Here is a 19,390-nt window from a genome sequence, read left to right as displayed (position 1 = left end):
TTTAAGCTTCTGTGGGTTTGTCTTTAACATGTTTCCAAATAAGTGATATGTTGTGCGTGTTTGTGTGTCTGTTTCAGGTGACAGAGAGTCTGCACTGTGTGAGTCCTGAGCTGTGTGAGCTGACATCAGGAACTTTGACTGTATCTCTAGAGGTGCCTGAAGAGACGGCTGTAAAGTAAGAGCGCCCTTCAGTACCTTTAATAATTGACTGGTATCCCCTCAAAGCAGGACTGGATTAATCAGGTTTGGGTCCCTGGGCTTAATGTAGCTTTGGGCCCCCATTTATCAGTAGTCTCTCCCATCTTTACCTTGTACAGGATCCTGTAGCCTACAGTGTAACTTCCCATTAGGTGCAGTGTACATGGCAGACTACATGTGACAGTTTCATTACATTTTGCCCAGGGATCCAGAATTAAAGTAAAACTATGCAACTTTTTTCCCCAAAATAGCAGCTAAAATATAGTTTGATGGTTCACTGATTTGGAATATGGAGAAAAGTGCCACTTCCATTCCCATTCCTCACTCTGAATGCCTTGTCTTGTTTTATGTTACTTTGGTGAGCTGGTGATTTCTCCTACAAGACGTATGTTATTGACGGTGATGATGGTCGCAGCTTAAACGTCTAATATGTAACTTCAGCCAGTTGGGGTCTCTGAATCAAAACAATAACAAATAATTTTTGGAGCAGTTCATTAAAAGTTTAGTTAATAAACCTTTTTCACATCTTAGTTAATTGCAGCTTGAACAATTAAACATGAAAAGTAAGGACACAATTTAACTGCCTTACTCAAAAAAACTGGCCCTTTTCAGATTCAGATCAACAGGAACAACAACAACGCACGTTTGTGCAGAAAACTTTCTGCATAATCATCACAAATAAAAAAGCTTAAAATAGAATCGTCTTTGTGCAGCATTTTATCCACATACTTACAATGTTGCAACTCATGTTGACAACAGCACAGCTTGTATTTTTTGTAACTAATGACCTTCCATGAGAATCTCCTAACCCACGGGCACAAAAGACGCTGTTTCACACCACTCCAGGTGTATTGCATCTTTTCAGACCATGTTTGCTCATAAACAATATTACAATGGTTCGATAAATCAGGGTCAATGAATTATGCAGAAGCTTTGGTCAGTGTCAATTTTTGGATGCCCTTGATGTTGCTCCTCGTCATTGATGGTTCCCACAACTCAGGGCCCCGATCACGATTGCAGACTGGAAGCTACGAGCTGAAAGTTAATCAACTGCTGCTGCTTTGTTTTCATACTGTATAATTATACATGACACCTGAGCTCGTACAGGGATGCAGGCAGTGAAGGACGCTCATATGCATACACACTCACGCCACTTGGAAATGAAGCAGGGATCCAAAAGTGACATCGATTTAGAGACGCTGAAAATAATAAAATACAGCTCCTGTGTCCCAAAGAGACTGCGAGTGGTTGTCATGCTGCTGCTGATGCTGTGTGTGCAAAGAAGAATACATACAAGCAGAATTGTGGGGAAGAATATTAACAACACTAAGTATTACGAACAAAAATATTTTAAACCAGTTTCCACTGCAGGGACCAGGATCTAAATTAAGTTCAAGGAAAATGGTTTCATCCCTAAAAACTCCGAGCTCAGGGGGGTAACACTTTACAAAAGTACGGCTTACAGCGCTGAGGGATCTGATTGGTCAAGTACTCCAGTGCTTTATTTCAACCAATCGGGGTCTGCAATATCTTGTATATTCTGTTTTCTTATTTGGATGTTTTGAATGAGCGATTTCAATATCCTCCATGTTTACTCTTATTTCAGTGTTACCCTATCTATACAGCATGATCTTTTTTTTATAATATATATTTTTAAGAGATAATATCCGACCCAACCTCAGGGTTCTGCCAAAAAATCTGAAATGAAGTTTGGGTTTTTGTTGGGTTAGATCTCGTTGGATGTGCTAGCCTACTTGTTTTTTTGCACAGCACATACCTGTAATTGGGGAAAACGTTGGACTTTGTTGGGTTCGGACACCTACTGCCACCTGGTGGACTGGATTGGAACAGCTTGTTTTAGCCATTGTTTGTTCATACGTAAGAATGATAATTTTCTTTATCTCCAGCAGAAATGCAGACGAACTACATACTGCAGAAACAATCTAGCTCCTTCAAAAAAGTTCCCGGGACTAAAAGTTATGGGTACTCTTCGTTGGATAGCGATAGCAAACAGTTTTAAAATTATGATTTAGTAACTTCATAATAACTGACTGGCCACCATTTCAATTTTAAAAATGAGATAGAAAATACCACAGATCTAGGTCATCGTTTTACAGAACCATCCAAATCCAAAACCAAATGGCTCATTTTAAATTGAACTAGTTCCCCAGATATCTGAGCTGCTCATGTCGTCCCTCTGGCTGAGTCCAGACACCCTGCAAACCAAAATCTCATTTCAGCTGTGAGCAGACATTTCTGTCCCTGCTCGTAGATTCACCTTCAGGCTCAGCTTCCTCCTCACCTCAACATTTTAGGACAGCCGTCGTGTCGATCCGTTAACAACAGAGCAACTCGCCCTCACTCAGTGAACATGACCTTAAATATACCCTCCTGTGTCCTGAACTAAACTATGCCTCGGAGGTCTTTTCTGTCCTCAAGTAAGAAGCAATGTCAAGTTTCTTTTATTTTCTGGCTCTAAACTTTAGAAGGCATCATCTTCTAAAAATAAATCAAACAGCTCGTCATTAACACTTGAGTGTGTTGCTACTTGCGAGATGTCTGATTCCCTTAAGAGTAATACACACGTTTAAGAGTTTAACACATCATCCAGCTGCTATTTTAAACCTTCACTTTCTCTGCAAAGTACTTTCAGCTGCATCTCTGTTGAAAAAGCACTGCAGAGGGATTGATAATTATTGTTATTTATTCAAGCACACATTAGAACACAAAATACACAGAAAGAGCGAAGGGCTGAGAGGATAATTGCTGGTTTTCTATTTGTTTTTGTTAAAATGAAAATGGTTGTTTCAGGTGTGGGAGTGAGGTTAGAGGGATGCTTCAAAACATTTAACTGGTGAGGAGCCTCATTGAAGTTGTTCAGCGTCCTTCTTACCGCCCTGCTCCTCCGCACCCTCTTGACCATATGGTCGCTCTCTTACCACGACTCGGTGTGGTACCTCAGCTGGACACTGGTGTTTGTTTGACTGGCAGCTGCTGGAGCTCAGCGTCTCTGGCAGGAATCATCGTCTGTGTTGTTCTTCTCGCTCTGTCCAAGAAAACAATCTCATTAGGGGATTGTGGGAATGTTGACCTTCAAACGGTTTGTCCTCCTAATGGTTGTTATCCGTGTATAGCTGTGTTGATGTCACTCATGTATTGTTAGATTTGAATCCTTGTTGTAGCCAGAAAACTCTTAATTTGTGTTGATAAACTATAATGAAACCTCATCAGTTTAACTTAAAATGTTCTCTGCACTAACATGTGTCCAGAATCAGAAAAGTAAAAGTTATTTTATCAAATTACCCTCAACCATCCTTTGGACAACCAGAGAGCTGCTGCTCAAAAAGAGCTCCCATAAAAGAGTTTATCCTCTGGGGAGCTTGAATGTGCTCAGTAAATATCGCAGAAATCAGACAAGATTCGGTAAATGGATGACCTGAGAAAATTGTGTCGTCTGGATCCATTAATTGGCATAAGTGTTTTTTTATATCTCCATGAACCTAAATAATTCAAAAATTTAACAGTTTTTCTGGTCCATTTTGGTCTTTCTCTCTGATTTGACCAAGTGTCTGTGGTCCTGATGAATGGTTGTCCCCCACCCCCAACCATACCGGCTGTATTTGTAGATGAGGCACACAGTGAACCCACAGGAGGCAACATCCTCCCCACTGAGACACACCACTGGTAGCCATTACTCAGCAGACCTAAACATGACGCCTTGGTGTAAAAACAAACAGAAAACTGTCCTTTAACCAACAGCTCTTGGGTCAAACATGGGTGAAACACTGCCCATCAATACACAACCTTCAAAATTAAGAGAAGTTAAAACTTAGAGAATCAGGTCATTTATCTTGCTAATATAGATTTTGTTGACATTTTAATACTGTTTAAAATGCCCAGATAAGTGCTCACTGGCTGTACTACATTATGTGGATTGTATTTCTTATATTCAACATATTTCTTGCACATCCATTATTTATACTGTGAATATTCCAAACTTCCAGTATAATTGCTGGAAGAGAAGCTGAGAAGCTGAGAACCAAAGCCATCATCAGATTCTCTTTCTAAATCTCCTTCCCATGTATCTCCTCATCCTCCACCCTCCCTTCCCTTTCATTTATCTAACCAGGGTGGTGGTGAATGCCAGCGGAGCTCCAGAGCTTTGGCGATTGAATGAAGAGGGTTTCCTCCGTTCGTCCATTTCCAACGGCACTGTGGTGTGGTTCCTGCAGGCCCCTGATGGACTGGTGGTGCCAGACCACTCGCTGCCCCTGGGACAGAACTACTTCCTCAGTAAGACTCCTCCAATCTCCTGAGTTATACTGTCATTGACTCCTTTTTGATATAGAGAGGCGCCTCATCGTTCACCAAGATGCGTTAAGTGCCTGACGGGGGAAACTTTTATAGGTCCTTTATTTCATACTGTCACACTGCAGGGTTTTATTTGACAGTTTGATATTAAAAAAAAAGATACGTTTGTGGTTTTAACCACCTCAATATAGATACATCTTCATTCCACAGGCTTGTTTCCGGAGCTTGGTCAGTAAATCAAACTCGCTTCTGATTGGTCTACTGGCCAAACATAGGTGATGGATTGTGGCTTTATTGTAGCTTGATAAAACTCAGTGGTAAAAGCTGCAGCCCAGGTAAAGCCTGCGGAAATAAAACTATCAACCACATTATTTTCAAAGCTCCATCATCCATTACACACAAACAATCAGGTCAGTTGAATAATAATGTTATAAAGATAAAAGGCTAAGTATATAACAATAATAAGTCATTAATATTAAAGTTTTTTTCAATCGTTTTCATATTCCACACTGATTTTGTCTTGATCTCAGCCTGTATATGTGCCTGTGTGTTTTCGTAAAGCACTCTTTTTTTGTTTTTTTATGTGTTATATAAATAATATGTGTCATATAAATAAATTGACTTCACTTGATTTCACTAATAGAGACCAAATAAAAATATAACCGATTTGAGATAAACAATCAGAGAAGCCAAATCCTGCGAGGCTGGATGGTGGATCAGTGAAAGGGGCAGAGCTGAGGTGACATCACAAAGTTACAGTATTCTCAGATTTTCTAAATATGTGTATTTCTTTGTTTTCTTTGATTCTTTCACAGTATTTATATAGAACATGAACCTCATTTATAAATTAATTCTAAGACGTATCATTTTCTACAATATGGGGACATTTATTGGATTAATGTGAGTTTTTTGTGTTACTTGGCATCATCATGAATGAAATGCCAAGCAATAACTGAAAGTGCTTTAAACACTAAGGAGTTAATGAAACATATGTTAGTTAGACATAAATCTATAATGGGACTGCAAGTAAACAATAAAAAAACATGCTTAGATATAAAAATATAGAAAATTCATTTATAAACTAGAATTCATGTTTTATCAAATGAGTCATTATCCCTATTTAAACCAGATTAAATTCACAGAGATGGAAAATGTGTCATTTAAATTTTCTACTTTTATTATCTCTGGTTTTATTCTTTAATTTGTGCGATAGTTATCCTACAAGCGTAGAGAGGCTGAATAGAAAACGTCCGGAAACCTCTCCAAATAGCTCATTTACAACTGAGCCAAAAACATCAGAGGGTGAATGAATTTAAATAAATTTTATTTACAGCGTTTATTCCTTACAAATCATTGGGGAGAATCACATAATATTTGCATATATGAGTCAGAATATTATATGTGCAGATTGAAAAAAATATATTTATGCAATTTGCCATCTGTATTTTAATACAGAGCTTCACACACAGATTCAGTGAGAGTGCTCACACACGTGTGGTAGAAACAGGGGTGTGAGCTGCAGTGAGTGCTGGAGGGTGGTGAGTGTACTGTAGTCTCACTCTTTGACTGAAGGGCTGGCTGACCCCTGTGTGGGCTCGACATACCTGATGCTGTTCCACTGCCTGTCTGCTGACCTTGACATGTCTGTGGCAACGCCGCCTCCGCTTCACCAGGGAGAGACAGTGGAGATGACATTGGGGAGTTAAGTCAGAAGGAAGGGAGGATAATGGAGGGTGGGGGAGAGGAAGAGTCAGATAAGGAGAGAGAGAGAGAGACGGGAAAGAAGAGGAGGCAAGACGAACAGGGATTAGAGAAAAGGACAGAGGGATAGAGAATGCAGAAGGAGGGAAGAACGAAGGTCAAACTGCAGGAGAGGGGAGAAGACACGTTCTCTCTGCTTCTGCAGTCAGGCTGGATAATAACTGAGAGATGATTCAAAACCACAAACTCACATGTTCACTCAATTTCAATTATGTGGCGTGCAGACCTGAGGGCGTGTGACCTTGCGTACGTAAGCGCGAGCTGTGAAAATCTGTGCAAAGCGTCAGTGAAGAGGGAGGAGCGCTGCAGTGACATTGCATTTCCTTCTCCACACGTGTCTGAGGGTCGTCGACGCGATTTCACGATTCGAAGGTGCAGAGACTCTGCAGGTGCTAATTTGATGTCATTGGTCTGACGATCATTCGGTCAGAGGTGACAGAGGAGCAGACGCTGTTTGATCAGCTCTCTGATTGGCTGGGGAGCTGACATCATCAACGCCTCGTCACTGACTCACAGCTCATTGGCTTCAAGTGCTCAAAAAATGGCAGTTAATATTCATGATGAGGGTATTTTTATCCAAGTGCCTGTGTGGCTGTCAGCTTTGATTGAAGATGTAAGATGTTTTAGACTTAAAGACCCAGAGAGAGTCGAGTCGGAGAGACACACTCTCTATTCTGGTCACAGTAAACAGCTTCAGAACTCTTTTAGTTTCTTTCTTTTGAAGCACAATGTTTTTTTCAGGAGAGGAGTCATGTAAAATCTGCTCTAACACACCTGCTGAGGCTGAGATTCTACAGTCCTGACAGCTTTAAAAGCTGCAGGCTAAATGCTACGTGTTTATAAACATGGACGACATTCTTGATTGCCACCTGGTGGTGGGCTGCAATTTAGGTTATCAATCCCGCCTCATCCATATTAGTGGATGGGGCATGGACCAGACAAAAGTCAAATACATGTTAAATATTTTTTTCTCTAAGATGGTTTCTTTAATTTGAGGTAGTTCTTATCAAGCTGATGTTGAACTTTTTCCTGTAAGTTTGGTTTGAATTAGTTATTTGATGTGATGATCATGATTGACAGCAGCGCAGACTCTGGCCAAGATGGCAGCGTTCATATCTGGGATATTTTGGCATCATTTTCTAGATAGTGGGAGGAAGTGGAGCTATGTTAGTTAACATGCTGATCTTTAGCAGGTATAATGTTTGTAATGTCTCCTTCTTGGTGTAACATTATAGCGCTAATTAGCACTGAACAAAAGTATATCATGGCGTTTCTTGGAATAGTTGTGAAGAAATTTCACGTGAAACCACAAATGTCAGCATCATGGTGACACTAGTGCGAAAGGTCAGGGATCATCAGGATTCATCCTTTAGGGACCATGATTCACAACATCCTGATATTTGTTGAAATATTTGTCACAGATCAGCATATTCATCCTCAGAGCCACAACATTTGAACGGCTGACAGATGTGCATTTCAAAAATTTGTAAAAAAGTTGTTGTTTTTTCCTGTGTGTATGTTCTCTGTATGTAAATATCTACCGAATACAAAAAAGACTCAGTGAATGAGACCCTCCATTGTTCTGTGGTAGGTGTGATGCGAGTGGGCGCCCCCACAGCCCCGGAAGTCACCCTGCGTCTCAACCTGACGGTGAAGGCCAGCAGCTGTGTGGAGCCCGGCAGCAGCTTCAGTGACCCTCAGTGCTCGGGGAAAGGCAAATGTATCACACAGCCCTCTGAGGTGAGAACTCCAGGAAATAAAATCCTAAAAATAAAAAGTTTCCTCTCATCAAGAAAGCATTTGAATTTAAATGTGATTGAAGCTGAGAGAGACACTGGAGAAAAACAGTGTGGTGTGTTTTTATACTTGAATAGAAAATCTAACAGACGCCGTAGGATCATTTAATACAAGTTTGTTTGTTGAGGTCATCCATATAGAAACTGATGCATTTGTACATATTTAGTGATTAAATGATATTCATCCTTCTTCTTGCTCTTTGTATATGCATGGTCTCAGCTACCACACACCTTGTAACAATAGTGCAACTGTAAAATAAGCAAAACAAAGTTTCCATATAATTCTCACATTATACTTCAACATTAAAGCTGCAGCTGCATCATTACGTTCAGCGATGCATCATTATTCACAAAGAGCAGAAAAAAAACTTGCCTCTGGTTTCACTTAACAGCAGAGACCAGGTGCCAGGAAGAAAAAAAAAGAACAACAACCATAACACAACAGCAGAGCAACACAATGCAATGCCACAACTTACAGCAGTGCATATGATTAGATATTTTTACTTACATTGGGGGAGTTTTAATCAGATTTTGTTGGTGATGGTCAATAATGAGCATGAGTTTGCTCATGAATCATTTTATTCATTGTTGTGACATGTGAAATGTGTGTGTTTGTGTTTTGCAGAGCACTTTCTTCTGTGAGTGTGAGGACGGCTACACTGGAATCTTCTGTGAGGAGTTTGACGCCTGCCTCCACCGGCCTTGTCACAACAACGGCACCTGCACTGACGTGAGACAGGGAGGGGAAGGCCGCAACTTCACATGCAGCTGCACTTCAGGTGTGTGTGTCTGTCCATGTGTACTTATACCAGCGTCTTAGTGTTGAGATCTAAAGTTACACATGTTTAAAAGCCAACGGAGATTCTGAGCCTGACTGTGTGTTCTCTGACGGTTTGATTAGAGCTGTGCAGAGACCCCTCTAATTTCTAAATAAGTACAAAAGAGCAGAGTGTGTATGAAACCTTTGGTCTTGTCAGATTTATTTTAGCAAGCGACTTGAAGCGAGAGCCTCTGATATGAAGGTAAATGTCAGAGGTGGCCACTGACGGCCCATCATGTCCCTATTGGGAACTGTGCTAACAAGCCCTGTGTGAGTGGCAAATGAGAAAAACGAAAAAGCAGACAATAGATCAAATCATTGTCTAATTTAGCTTCACGAGGTGGCTCAAATCAGTGCATTTTGTAGATTATATTTCTGTATTTCATTATTAAGATTCACATTAGTTGCTACCATGGTTGCTGCTACCCATTCTATTATATTTGATCAATAATACAGAAAAAAAACATTTTCTCTACCAAGTGATGGTAGAGAAAAAACTATTCCATAATCTTATGGTTCTATAGATTAGTGTTTTATTATAAGATAAGATAAGATAAGATTATCCTTATTATTAGTGCACATGTTGCAACAGCAAATGGGGTGAAATAGAAAATGGTAAGATCAATAAATGTAATAAATACGTTAACATACAATATATACACATGCAAATATACAAATTTAAATAATATACACAATATAAACAGAATGTATATAATGTGAACAAGATATATGTACATTTCTTTGCATTTGCTCTGGGTTGCAAGGTTACAATCTGTCATTTAGTCACCTGCCATGTATCAGATAACATCTGTATTGTGTATTTAGGAGCAGGTGTTATGTGCCTGTAAACTAACACAAAGCTTTAGCTTAAACAAATGAAGTATGTTGAGATGTGAGTGTGTCGCTCAGGTTATGAAGGGGAGCGCTGCCAGTTGCTGGTCGACCACTGCCTCTCTCAGCCCTGCAAAAATGGAGCCACTTGTTTCAGCAGCCTGGCGGGGCCCAGGTGCTACTGTCCCGAAGGTAGGAGCCCCATTACAGCTTGTTTGTGTGTGTGTGTGTGTGTGTGTGTGTGTGTGTGTGTGTGTGTGTGTGTGTGTGTGTGTGTGTGTGAGATGCAAATTAGTGAAGCTGGCAGAAATACTGACAGAGGTACTGACTGCACATGATGTCAGTTTTTTTCAATTATTTGTTTTACATTCTGATGCAAATTTATATTCAACATTTAATAAGGCTGTGTGTGTGTGTGTGTGTGTGTGTGTGTGTGTGTGTGTGTGTGTGTGTGTGTGTGTGTGTGTGTTAAACAGTATCTGTGCCACCGAGATGCTTAATTTAAACCTTCCTCTTCTATTCTAATTAGTCTTCATAGCCTCACTGACCTGCATCAGCCTCTCTGGGGAAATCTGTGCCCGCAAAACTTCTGCAGAAAAGCATTTCTCTCGTTTGCGATTAACACACACAATGTGCCGATGTAAACAGTTGCATACAGACTGTTTGTGTGCATACACACATGCAGAATACAGGGGGAAAAGGAGAAGGTAACAATGGACCTCGTCACACAATCACCCGATGGTACTGCTCGCACAGGTCTGTTCATTCTCATTGTGCAGGAGGTCTCAGTCATACTGGAACTCCTGGCTGTATTGTTAATCTACGGCTGCCAAACCCCCCCCCCCCCCGAAAAAAAAACATGGTCTCTAAAGCTGAAAATAATTCACAAACCACCTTTTGTTTGTTTACTTTCATAAAATGAGGGAATCAGCTCTGTCAGCGGGGGAGAGAGCCGTGCCAGCGACCCTTAATTAGTGTGAGGAGATTTTGTTGAGAGGGCGCTTTCAGAAATTTCATTGGTTTATTAGATAATGCTGTGTCTGAGCTGAACTTTGACTTTTGGAGAAATTACCAATCTGTGTGTTTATTTACAGGAGGCAGCAGGTTAAAGCAGTCTGTGCCACTAAAGTGGATCCGATTTTTCAGTTAAATGAATTGCTGGAGCACTTGAACAGAATACAGCCATAGTTAATACTGCTCTGAATAATTGGGCGATAATATTCATGTTATATGTATACAAGCATTGTTTTATGGAATGATTCAATATGTCAGAATATAAGGAAACATGAACTGTATATAATGGACGACATGTTGGCTCCTCAAAAGTGAAGCCAAAGCATCTAAGTAGCCACCTGGTGGCTAGCTGCAGAAGAGGTCATGAGTTCTGCCTCCTCCATGCTAGTGGATTGGACATGGACCAAACCTAGAAGTCAGAGTACATGGTAAATCATTTTTTCTCAAAGATGATTTCCATCATGTTAGGTAGTTCTTATCACACCGATGTTTTTTCCAGTGCAAATTTTTCCGGTAAGTTTTGTTTTAATTAGTTATTTGCTGCCATAAAAATGGGGGTAAACATTGATGGCAGAGACTGACTCGTGATTGGTCGAGTGCATTTATCGGCAGGTCCTCGCTACCACGGCTCCATCCCTTGATTGCTACTCCACAGACTCTGGATCCAAATGCGCAAGATGGCAGCAATTACATTCAGGATATTTTGGCTTCATTTGTGGATAGTGGGTCGAAGTGGAAACGTGTCAACCATCTTTATATCCAGACACGCTGTTAAAACGGTTGATCCATCAATAAGTGAATCAAAATGCTGAACAACACACACACAAACTTCTGCAGGACAACCCACACAGCATACACTAACCTCAGCCTCACCCTATATAGCTTAAAACATTATTTTAACAACAGGCTAAGGTTTGTGTTTAGATTAAATGACACCACTGTGTCTTAAAGGGGACATAGCATGCCCATTTTACCACAAGTTGATATGGTTCCTTGGGGTCTTAATGAAATGTCTGTAACATACTTTGGTCAAAATACCACAAGGATCATATAAAACAGCACCCTTTTTACCCTGTATAAAACAGCCCTCCACAGAGTGACCTGTTTTGAGTGCCTGTTCCTTTAAATGCTAATGAGCCAGCTCCCCCCTCCCCCCTCTCCCCCCATGATTTTAAACGATATAAATTACATATTTTATATGATATAAATTATCAAATATGCATCCCATACTTTGTATTCCCCTTGTTGTCCTGGAGTTTTAATTTTCCCAATCACATAATTAAATGTCCCCCTCTGCCCATCCACTACAAGCACACAAGCAGACAGACAGAGAGAGAAAGAGAGGTGGGGGGGGGGGGGGTCTATGAAGACCATCATTTACCCCCGAACCCCGACATTCAACGGGTACAACAACAAGCGGAGAAAGCAGAATCGCGGGCTGACCTTATATATACAGTCTATGGGGCTGACCAGCGGAGAAATGCTCGTCCCGTGTGAACAGCCAGGCGGCTGCGCGCTTGAGAACGGCGCTGCGCTGCCTCGCAGCGGCCCTTCCGCGTCCGGTGTACCCCGGCGTAACTACTGTACCCCGGCGTACAGTAGTGCTGAACACTGCGGAAGTCTTCCACACAGCTGGCAGTGTGGAAGACCGCTGCGAGGCAGCGCAGCGCCGTTCTCAGGCGCGCAGCCGCCTGGCTGTTCACACGGGACGAGCATTTCTCCGCGCTGGTCAGCCCCATAGACTGTATATATAAGGTCAGCCCGCGATTCTGCTTTCTCCGCTTGTTGTTGTACCCGTTGAATGTCGGGGTTCGGGGGTTACAGTAGCGCTGAACACTGCGGAAGTCTTCCACACTGCTGGCTGCGTGGCGCTGACACAAATTCCAGCTCACGCACGGGAGAGCGAGCGGTCGCTCCCGAGCAGCTGCTGCAGCCTCCCAGTCCCAACGATCCAGACAAATGCCACATGTGAGTGAATCGCGGGCTGACCAGCGGAGAAATGCTCGTCCCGTGTGAACAGCCCGGCTGCGTGCTTGGGAACGGCGCTGCGCTGCCTCCGGTGTAAACCCGGAAGTAACGAGTGTGGGGGGACGGGGGGGCAAGACCATGTAGGGAGACTTCCAGTTCCTTGTTACGACACAATACCCAGGAAGCGCAATCGAGTCGCTCAAGCATGACGTTTCTGACTTAGAGGAACTATAACAAAACGCGCGAGTGTTTTTTCCCCAGAGTTTTTGGGTTGGTAGACATGCCAGATACCCACATTAACCTGTAGAAGCACTAACAAAGTGGAATTTGCATGCTATGTCCCCTTTAAGGTTTGTTCTGAGGGTTTGGGTTAAGTCATACTTCATGGTTAATGTTAGTGTGAGAGAAACACAGAGCTCTAGGGAGACGTATGTCCAAACTGATGAACACATAAGAGAAGGAGGATTTCACTTTCCTTTATCGTAATGATATTTCTACCAGTACAAGAAAACATTTAATCTGAAAATGATTTCATTAACACTCCAAGTACAGGAATTATTAACATATAATTTGTGTAAAACCTTTCAGCTTTAAGAACAGAGAGAGAGAAAAGAGGGATGTGTGAGGAGAATAAAAGAAAGAAAATTAGATCTTCTCCTCTATCTACAAGAAGGCAGGGATATTTACATAGACCCATTTAGTTTTTCATATTTTAAAAATTATCAATAACTAGAGTTGAGTTCACTGATCCAATCAGAGCAGGCAGGTAATATTAGACCCCGCCTCCACAGCAGCAGCATCAGGGGACACCTGAAATTGTGAAGTACCTCCCCTCTTCTTCCCCCTGGATCTGCCCCCTGATCCGGATCCACACCAAAATTTAATGGATTCTTCCCTGGATTCTTTTGCGTATTCCTGCTAAATAACTAACAAACTTTAATGAAAACTTAACCTTCTTGGAGGAGACAACAACTCATTTGATGCTGAAGCCATTAAAAGTTTGATCATTGACCTTTAGTGTCCATAAGGTATCTGTATACATTTTTTCTTCACATACAGTATATGATGTCAACTCTCTAAGCGAACACCTTCAGACATGTGTACAAAACACATGTGGCCTAAAGTTAGGGCATAGCACAGTGGTGGTTGTGTTGCACTGTTGCCTCACCAGAGGAAGGTTCTGAGTTTGAATCTGACGACCGACCAGGAAATGTCTGTGTTTGCATGTTCCCCACTTGTCTGTCTGGGTTTCATCCCGTGTACTCCAGCTTCCTCCCACAGTCCAAACACATGCAAGTTTGGTTAATTTGAGACTCTAAATTGCCTGTAGGTGTGAATGGTTTCTTGTCTCTATATGTCAGCCCTGCAATACGCTGGCAACCTGTCCAGGCTGCACCCCCCTCTCGTTCAATATCAGCTGGAATTGGCTGTCCTTCGACTCCGAAAGGATAAGTGGTTTTATATAATGAATGAATGGATATTCAAAAGTTAATCATAATAATTTAGGGTTGTCATCTGTTCTAGAGTCTTAATCTCACACTCTCAGCACACACACACATTTACACACACTAACCGAGGAGACAGTGTGAGTGTCAGTACTGTGACTGCCTCCAGTCAGAAGCGGCAGGGCGGGGGAGTGAGCAGGGCGGCTAAATTTAAACTGTTAACTCTTCTTTTTTTTTAAATGCCGAAAGCAAGAATGAACAGAATCCTGTATGTCAGCATTGGACAGGTCTCATGTCACAATGTGTGTGTGTGTGTGTGTGTGTGTGTGTGTGTGTGTGTGTGTGCGTGTGTGCATCTTTAGGTAGAGAGATAGATGTACAAGCAAATAAGCTGAAAACAGAGAAAGAGACGTGGATGTGCCCACAGATCTGCTTACACAGAGAAAAAATGTTAAATACAGAGGAAAACAGGGGATTAAACCATGACAGAACAAATACAAATCATCAAATTAAATTCATGCAAGCGCTTCTTTTGTGAGTGAGTGAGTGTGTGTGTGTGTGTGTGTGTGTGGGGGGGGGGGGGGGATCGTCATCTGTGTGTGTTTGAAAGCGTATAAGAGAGAACAGGAAGAAGAGTTGAGGGAGTATGGAGGGAGGCAGAGGAGCGGAGAAAGGGGAGGCTGAAGCAGAACAAAGAGGATGGGAGAGAGGATGGGAGAGAGGAAGACGAAGAAGAAGAGGAGAGAAAGCTTTGGAGGCTGCTGCAGATTGCTCCTGTCTCTCTGCTGCTGAATGATAAATGTTCTCACATGGTGAAATAAACTCCTGCAGATCAATGGCTGCTTGAGAGGGATCTCTTCATTAGCTCAATGGAGGGTGCAGTCAGCACAGGGATTTACTACGACTGTTACTGCATATCAGAGGAGACACACGCACACACACATTATCTCACAGCGAAGGATGTGCACGTAACACAGCGGCAGTCTTTCTCCGAGCTGCAACACAATGGCAGTCCTCATGGGAGGTGAAGACAGAGGAACAGAGGAGGTGAAGAAAAGAGGTTATTTTTAGAAGGGGAAGGAATAGGTGAATGTAGCGGAGGCTCACATAGATAGTGAAGAAGAAATCAGTGGCTTCACCACACAAAGTCACTCACACAGGGACATGGAGTGCACATGCATTGTTCCACAGAAAACACATCACCAGAGACACTGGTGCAGCACAATAACATTTCTCTAAACAACAAGAATTCTTCCCCTGCTGAGATGCTTTCGCTCTGTTTTTCTTTCGCTCTCGCAATGAAGAGGAAAAGATAAAAGAAAGAACATTAACTTTGAGTCGGTAGAAGAAGACAGAATCAAACCACTTCCTGACTCTTTTTTTATGATTAAAAATGTATTTGGGTTTTAAACAATAACAGCCACAGTGGGCAACTGTGGAAAAACAGAGGAACTTAAGATAGAGAGCAAAAAAGGAATAAATATACACACAACACACACCATATAAAAATACATTAGAATAAAACAGTGGGTAAAGAAAGTCTACCCATCTATCCTATACAGCTTTTCCTCTTGAGGGTTGCGAGGTGAACTGGAACCAATCCCAGCTGACATTGGGTGAGAGGCGGGGTACACCATTGACAGGTCACCAGTGTATCATAGGACATATGATGTATTACTTTAGACATGCAGCTAAATTACATATAAACGGGCTGTTACCTGATTGTGAGGTGTCAAGGGCTTTTAATGTGACTTAGGTATTTGTGCCATTTCAAACTATCCACCTTCTGAATATTAATCCTCAAAGACAGCTTTTCATAGGCTACTACCAATGTCTGTCACATCTTTAATCATTTCTATCACTGCTTCTACAAAACATGAGAAAACTGTTTCAGTTTCACAATTTGGGGAAGGAGCGTATTTGCTTTCAAATCTCACCATATATTGTGGAGACGTCTCTTGTGTGCAGCTAAACCCACCAAAACTTCTCTGTGATTCCCTGCGAGCTTATTTGCATTCAGACGTGGTCTTAGTGGGGTGGGTGCAATTTCATGCCATAATGGATGTCACATAGGAATCACACACCAAATGATCTGAATAAACCCAAACCACCGACTGTCCTCAATGTGAACCACCATGTTGCCTGTAGGTTCATTTGTTGACAAAACTGAAGAAGAGTTTCATCTGACTTTAGTCTGCAAAGTTCGTGGTGAGGTGAGCGACAACGGAGGTTGACAAAGACACAAGCAGAGTTAGTTACTGCGGTAAAGTGAGTCAGTCGCTGCTCAAATTGTGATGCTTGTTTATTTGCGGTGTTACGGTACATGGAGCATGAGCAATGCTCATTGACGGATCTTAGAGGGGAAGGACCTGGTCAATAAATCTGAACAATATTTGGGTGCAAGGCCAGTTAAGGCGTTTAAAATTAGAAATGGAATTTGTACAATTATCTGATGGTCTATCTTAATCCTCTTGCAGGTTACCAGGGTGCTACATGTGAGCAGAAGGTTGATCCATGCGCCTCCAGCCCCTGTCACAATAACGGGACGTGCTACGCCCAGGGCCCCGGCCCCCTGGGGTTTGGCTGCAGCTGCACAGCAGGCTTCACCGGCCCAACATGCGCCCAGCTGGTGGACTTCTGCGCCCTGAACCCCTGCGCCCACGGTGTCTGCCGCAGCATAGGCAACAGCTACAGGTGTCTGTGTGTCCCAGGTGAGCTGCACTTTCATGACATCAGTGATTGTGACTGTGGGTGTTGTCGACTTCTTGCTGCACTGTGAGCGTCAGTTAAATTAAGCCAAAGTCAGATAGAGGTCGGATAAAAAATTATCTCAAGCTTCACCTGTCTAATGTTGAAAGTTTCAGGAATAGCTGAGTAAGTTAAGTTTGAGTGGCAGTTAAGTTGCAGTAAATGTTCATAGTTAAGAATGAATCTAAAAAATTAAAACATAATCAGAACGACTTAGCTCTTAGGCCTGCGATATACTTGCCGTTAACTATGCGCACGCAAGATGCCTGCTTCATGTATCCTGTTTCTGTTTGGTGCTCATGTTGTGCACGTCCTCAGAAATTCCACATTTTGTATGCAAGATGCAATACCCACATAAAGGTCGAGCCATTTCCACAATGTGTCTGAATTTGGAGTCTGAAATACCACCTACAAATGTGCGATCATTACTTTTTTGTCTTGATGTTAACATTAGCCAAATGTTGATGCTCTCGAGTCTTGCCATCTTTGTTAATGTTTACCGCATGCAAATTTGTGAGTGGCAGAAAGATCTGTCCGACTCGGAGCGGAGCGCTCTACAATCTTTAGGGAGTTCTGTGGTGCCCTCTACTCTAATCCTCCACCAACACAGGTGGTACCAGAGCAAGTATGTGAATGATAACGTGCACGGTGCATCCAGTTACCTACGCGTACATTTGGCTAAGAATATCGTGGGCCTTAGACTTCGAACGAGAAACACTCATTACAAGCTGTGGCTTTAGGATCAGAACGCTTGGACCCTCTGGGCTGTGCTCGCTCATTCAGAAATCCTTCTGTCGCAATTATAAACCTGCTGAATGTTCACATTGTCTCTATCACCACAGTAAATCTGATTTTACAATGTGCACCTAGGTTAGTGATAAAAAGCACAGTAACTTGTAGCACTGACCCAGGCTCTGAGTACCAGTAAATACGGTCTGTCTGACTGATGCGCTGGTGCTGATGCTCCTATGATGGAATCAATTGAGTGGAATGATGACTTATCATTATCCGTTGTCTTGCAATTATCTTGCTGGGACGCTGATAGATGACTCTCCCTGTGGCCCAAATATATGATTTGACTTTCAGCCAGTCCTGCTCCCTCACTTTATACCATCTGTCAGTCAAATGTAGCAAGTACCAGTCTCGATCAATGCATCTGTTTCCTTCATGGCTACTTATTCAGGACATGGTTTTAAAGATAATATGTAACAATTCTTAAAATTGAATTAAAATCTCTAAAAACAGACCTATGACCTAGACCAATGTTTTATATTTGTTGACTTGTGTACTTAGATCCAGACCAAAGGTAATGTGACTTTTCCTTTTGGTCGCCTTCTATTCGTGATATATAAGCTTTACCCATGGCTTTGTCTGTCTTTGCTATAACGGACAAGCAACATATTACTAAGGAAAAACACACTGCTAGCCAGTTAGCCAGCCTGTTGTTTTTCCTTCTACACCGTTGATCACTCATAATCAATGGCATCATTGTTATTGGGAGGGGGTTGTACAGGCCAGGTGGTTACAACCCCCCATCGCCATCATAAATTACGCCCTAACTTGTAATGGATCGCGATTATTCATTGTCGTGTGCCGTGCAACAGGAAAAAACCTTTAACACATGACCTCATCCATGAACATGATTTGTGCATGAGTTGCATCAGGTAGATTTATATCTGCACAGATGGTGAAGACAACAACTCCCATGATCCCAAACTAGATCTTTTGTTTTGATAGAGAGACTCCTAGTGGCCGAAGTTACATATTGTGCATTTAACATTGAAATTATTGTTTGTTCTGGTATTTTTATTGTGCCTTCATAGTTAAATCTCTACAGTGAAATTTTCTTTATATCCAAACCTAGAAAATATTTGGACTAACAAGAGTTTTTGCTTAACGGAATAATCCCTCCTCCATACTACACATTCTTCATGTTTATTCAGATGCTCTCACTAAGAACAGCTGTTCACTGTTTTCTAATTATTCAGATATATGACATATTATTCACACCACATCCTCGCTCTTATTTTGTTTTTCTATTTTGCATTTCTTTCATTTTTTTCCTCCCTGTCCTTTTGTCCTTCCTTGTCTTTATCTTCCTGCCGTTTGCCTCACCTCATTTCCCTCTCTCTCTCTCATCTTCTGCTGTCTGGTTCCCATTGTGAGGCCTTGTGTGTGTGTGTGTGTGTGTGTGTGTGTGTGTGTGTGTGTGTGTGTGTGTGTGTGTGTGCGAGCATGTGTGTGTATGTGTGGCTCTGTGTTTATGACTATGTTCATTGGGCAGATGCTGCCATCCAATCCAATGTCTCTACTCAGACAGCCCTGTCTAATGGGATCGGTGGAATTGGTTATTCGTAATTAGCATCGCAGACATTACTGCGAACACACGCACACACACAGTGTTGTGGAGCAACGGTGACCTTTTCTCCACCTCATCAGAATGCCAGCCGGTGTCTGAGGTACGAGGGAATGTGTTTGTGTGTGTGTATCCTGGGTGT

General features: G+C 42.1%; 1 protein-coding gene across 3 annotated transcripts in view; it reads left to right on the top strand.

The window, feature by feature from the left end:
• Window positions 1–19,390, top strand: part of dner (delta/notch-like EGF repeat containing) — a 57,041-nt gene that overhangs the window by 32,336 nt on the left and 5,315 nt on the right. For all 3 annotated transcript variants that reach the window (XM_034604526.1, XM_034604527.1, XM_034604528.1), the window contains exons 3-8: window positions 78–175; window positions 4,328–4,491; window positions 7,862–8,010; window positions 8,692–8,845; window positions 9,796–9,909; window positions 16,622–16,855. In XM_034604526.1, coding sequence (XP_034460417.1) covers window positions 78–175; window positions 4,328–4,491; window positions 7,862–8,010; window positions 8,692–8,845; window positions 9,796–9,909; window positions 16,622–16,855 — 913 coding nt within the window. The remainder of the gene's footprint in view (window positions 1–77; window positions 176–4,327; window positions 4,492–7,861; window positions 8,011–8,691; window positions 8,846–9,795; window positions 9,910–16,621; window positions 16,856–19,390) is intronic.

This window comes from Hippoglossus hippoglossus, chromosome 13, assembly GCF_009819705.1.
Source record: "Hippoglossus hippoglossus isolate fHipHip1 chromosome 13, fHipHip1.pri, whole genome shotgun sequence".
Lineage (NCBI taxonomy): Eukaryota > Metazoa > Chordata > Actinopteri > Pleuronectiformes > Pleuronectidae > Hippoglossus > Hippoglossus hippoglossus.
Note: the sequence above shows the minus strand (reverse complement) of the source record. Positions and strands in the feature narration are given on the sequence as shown.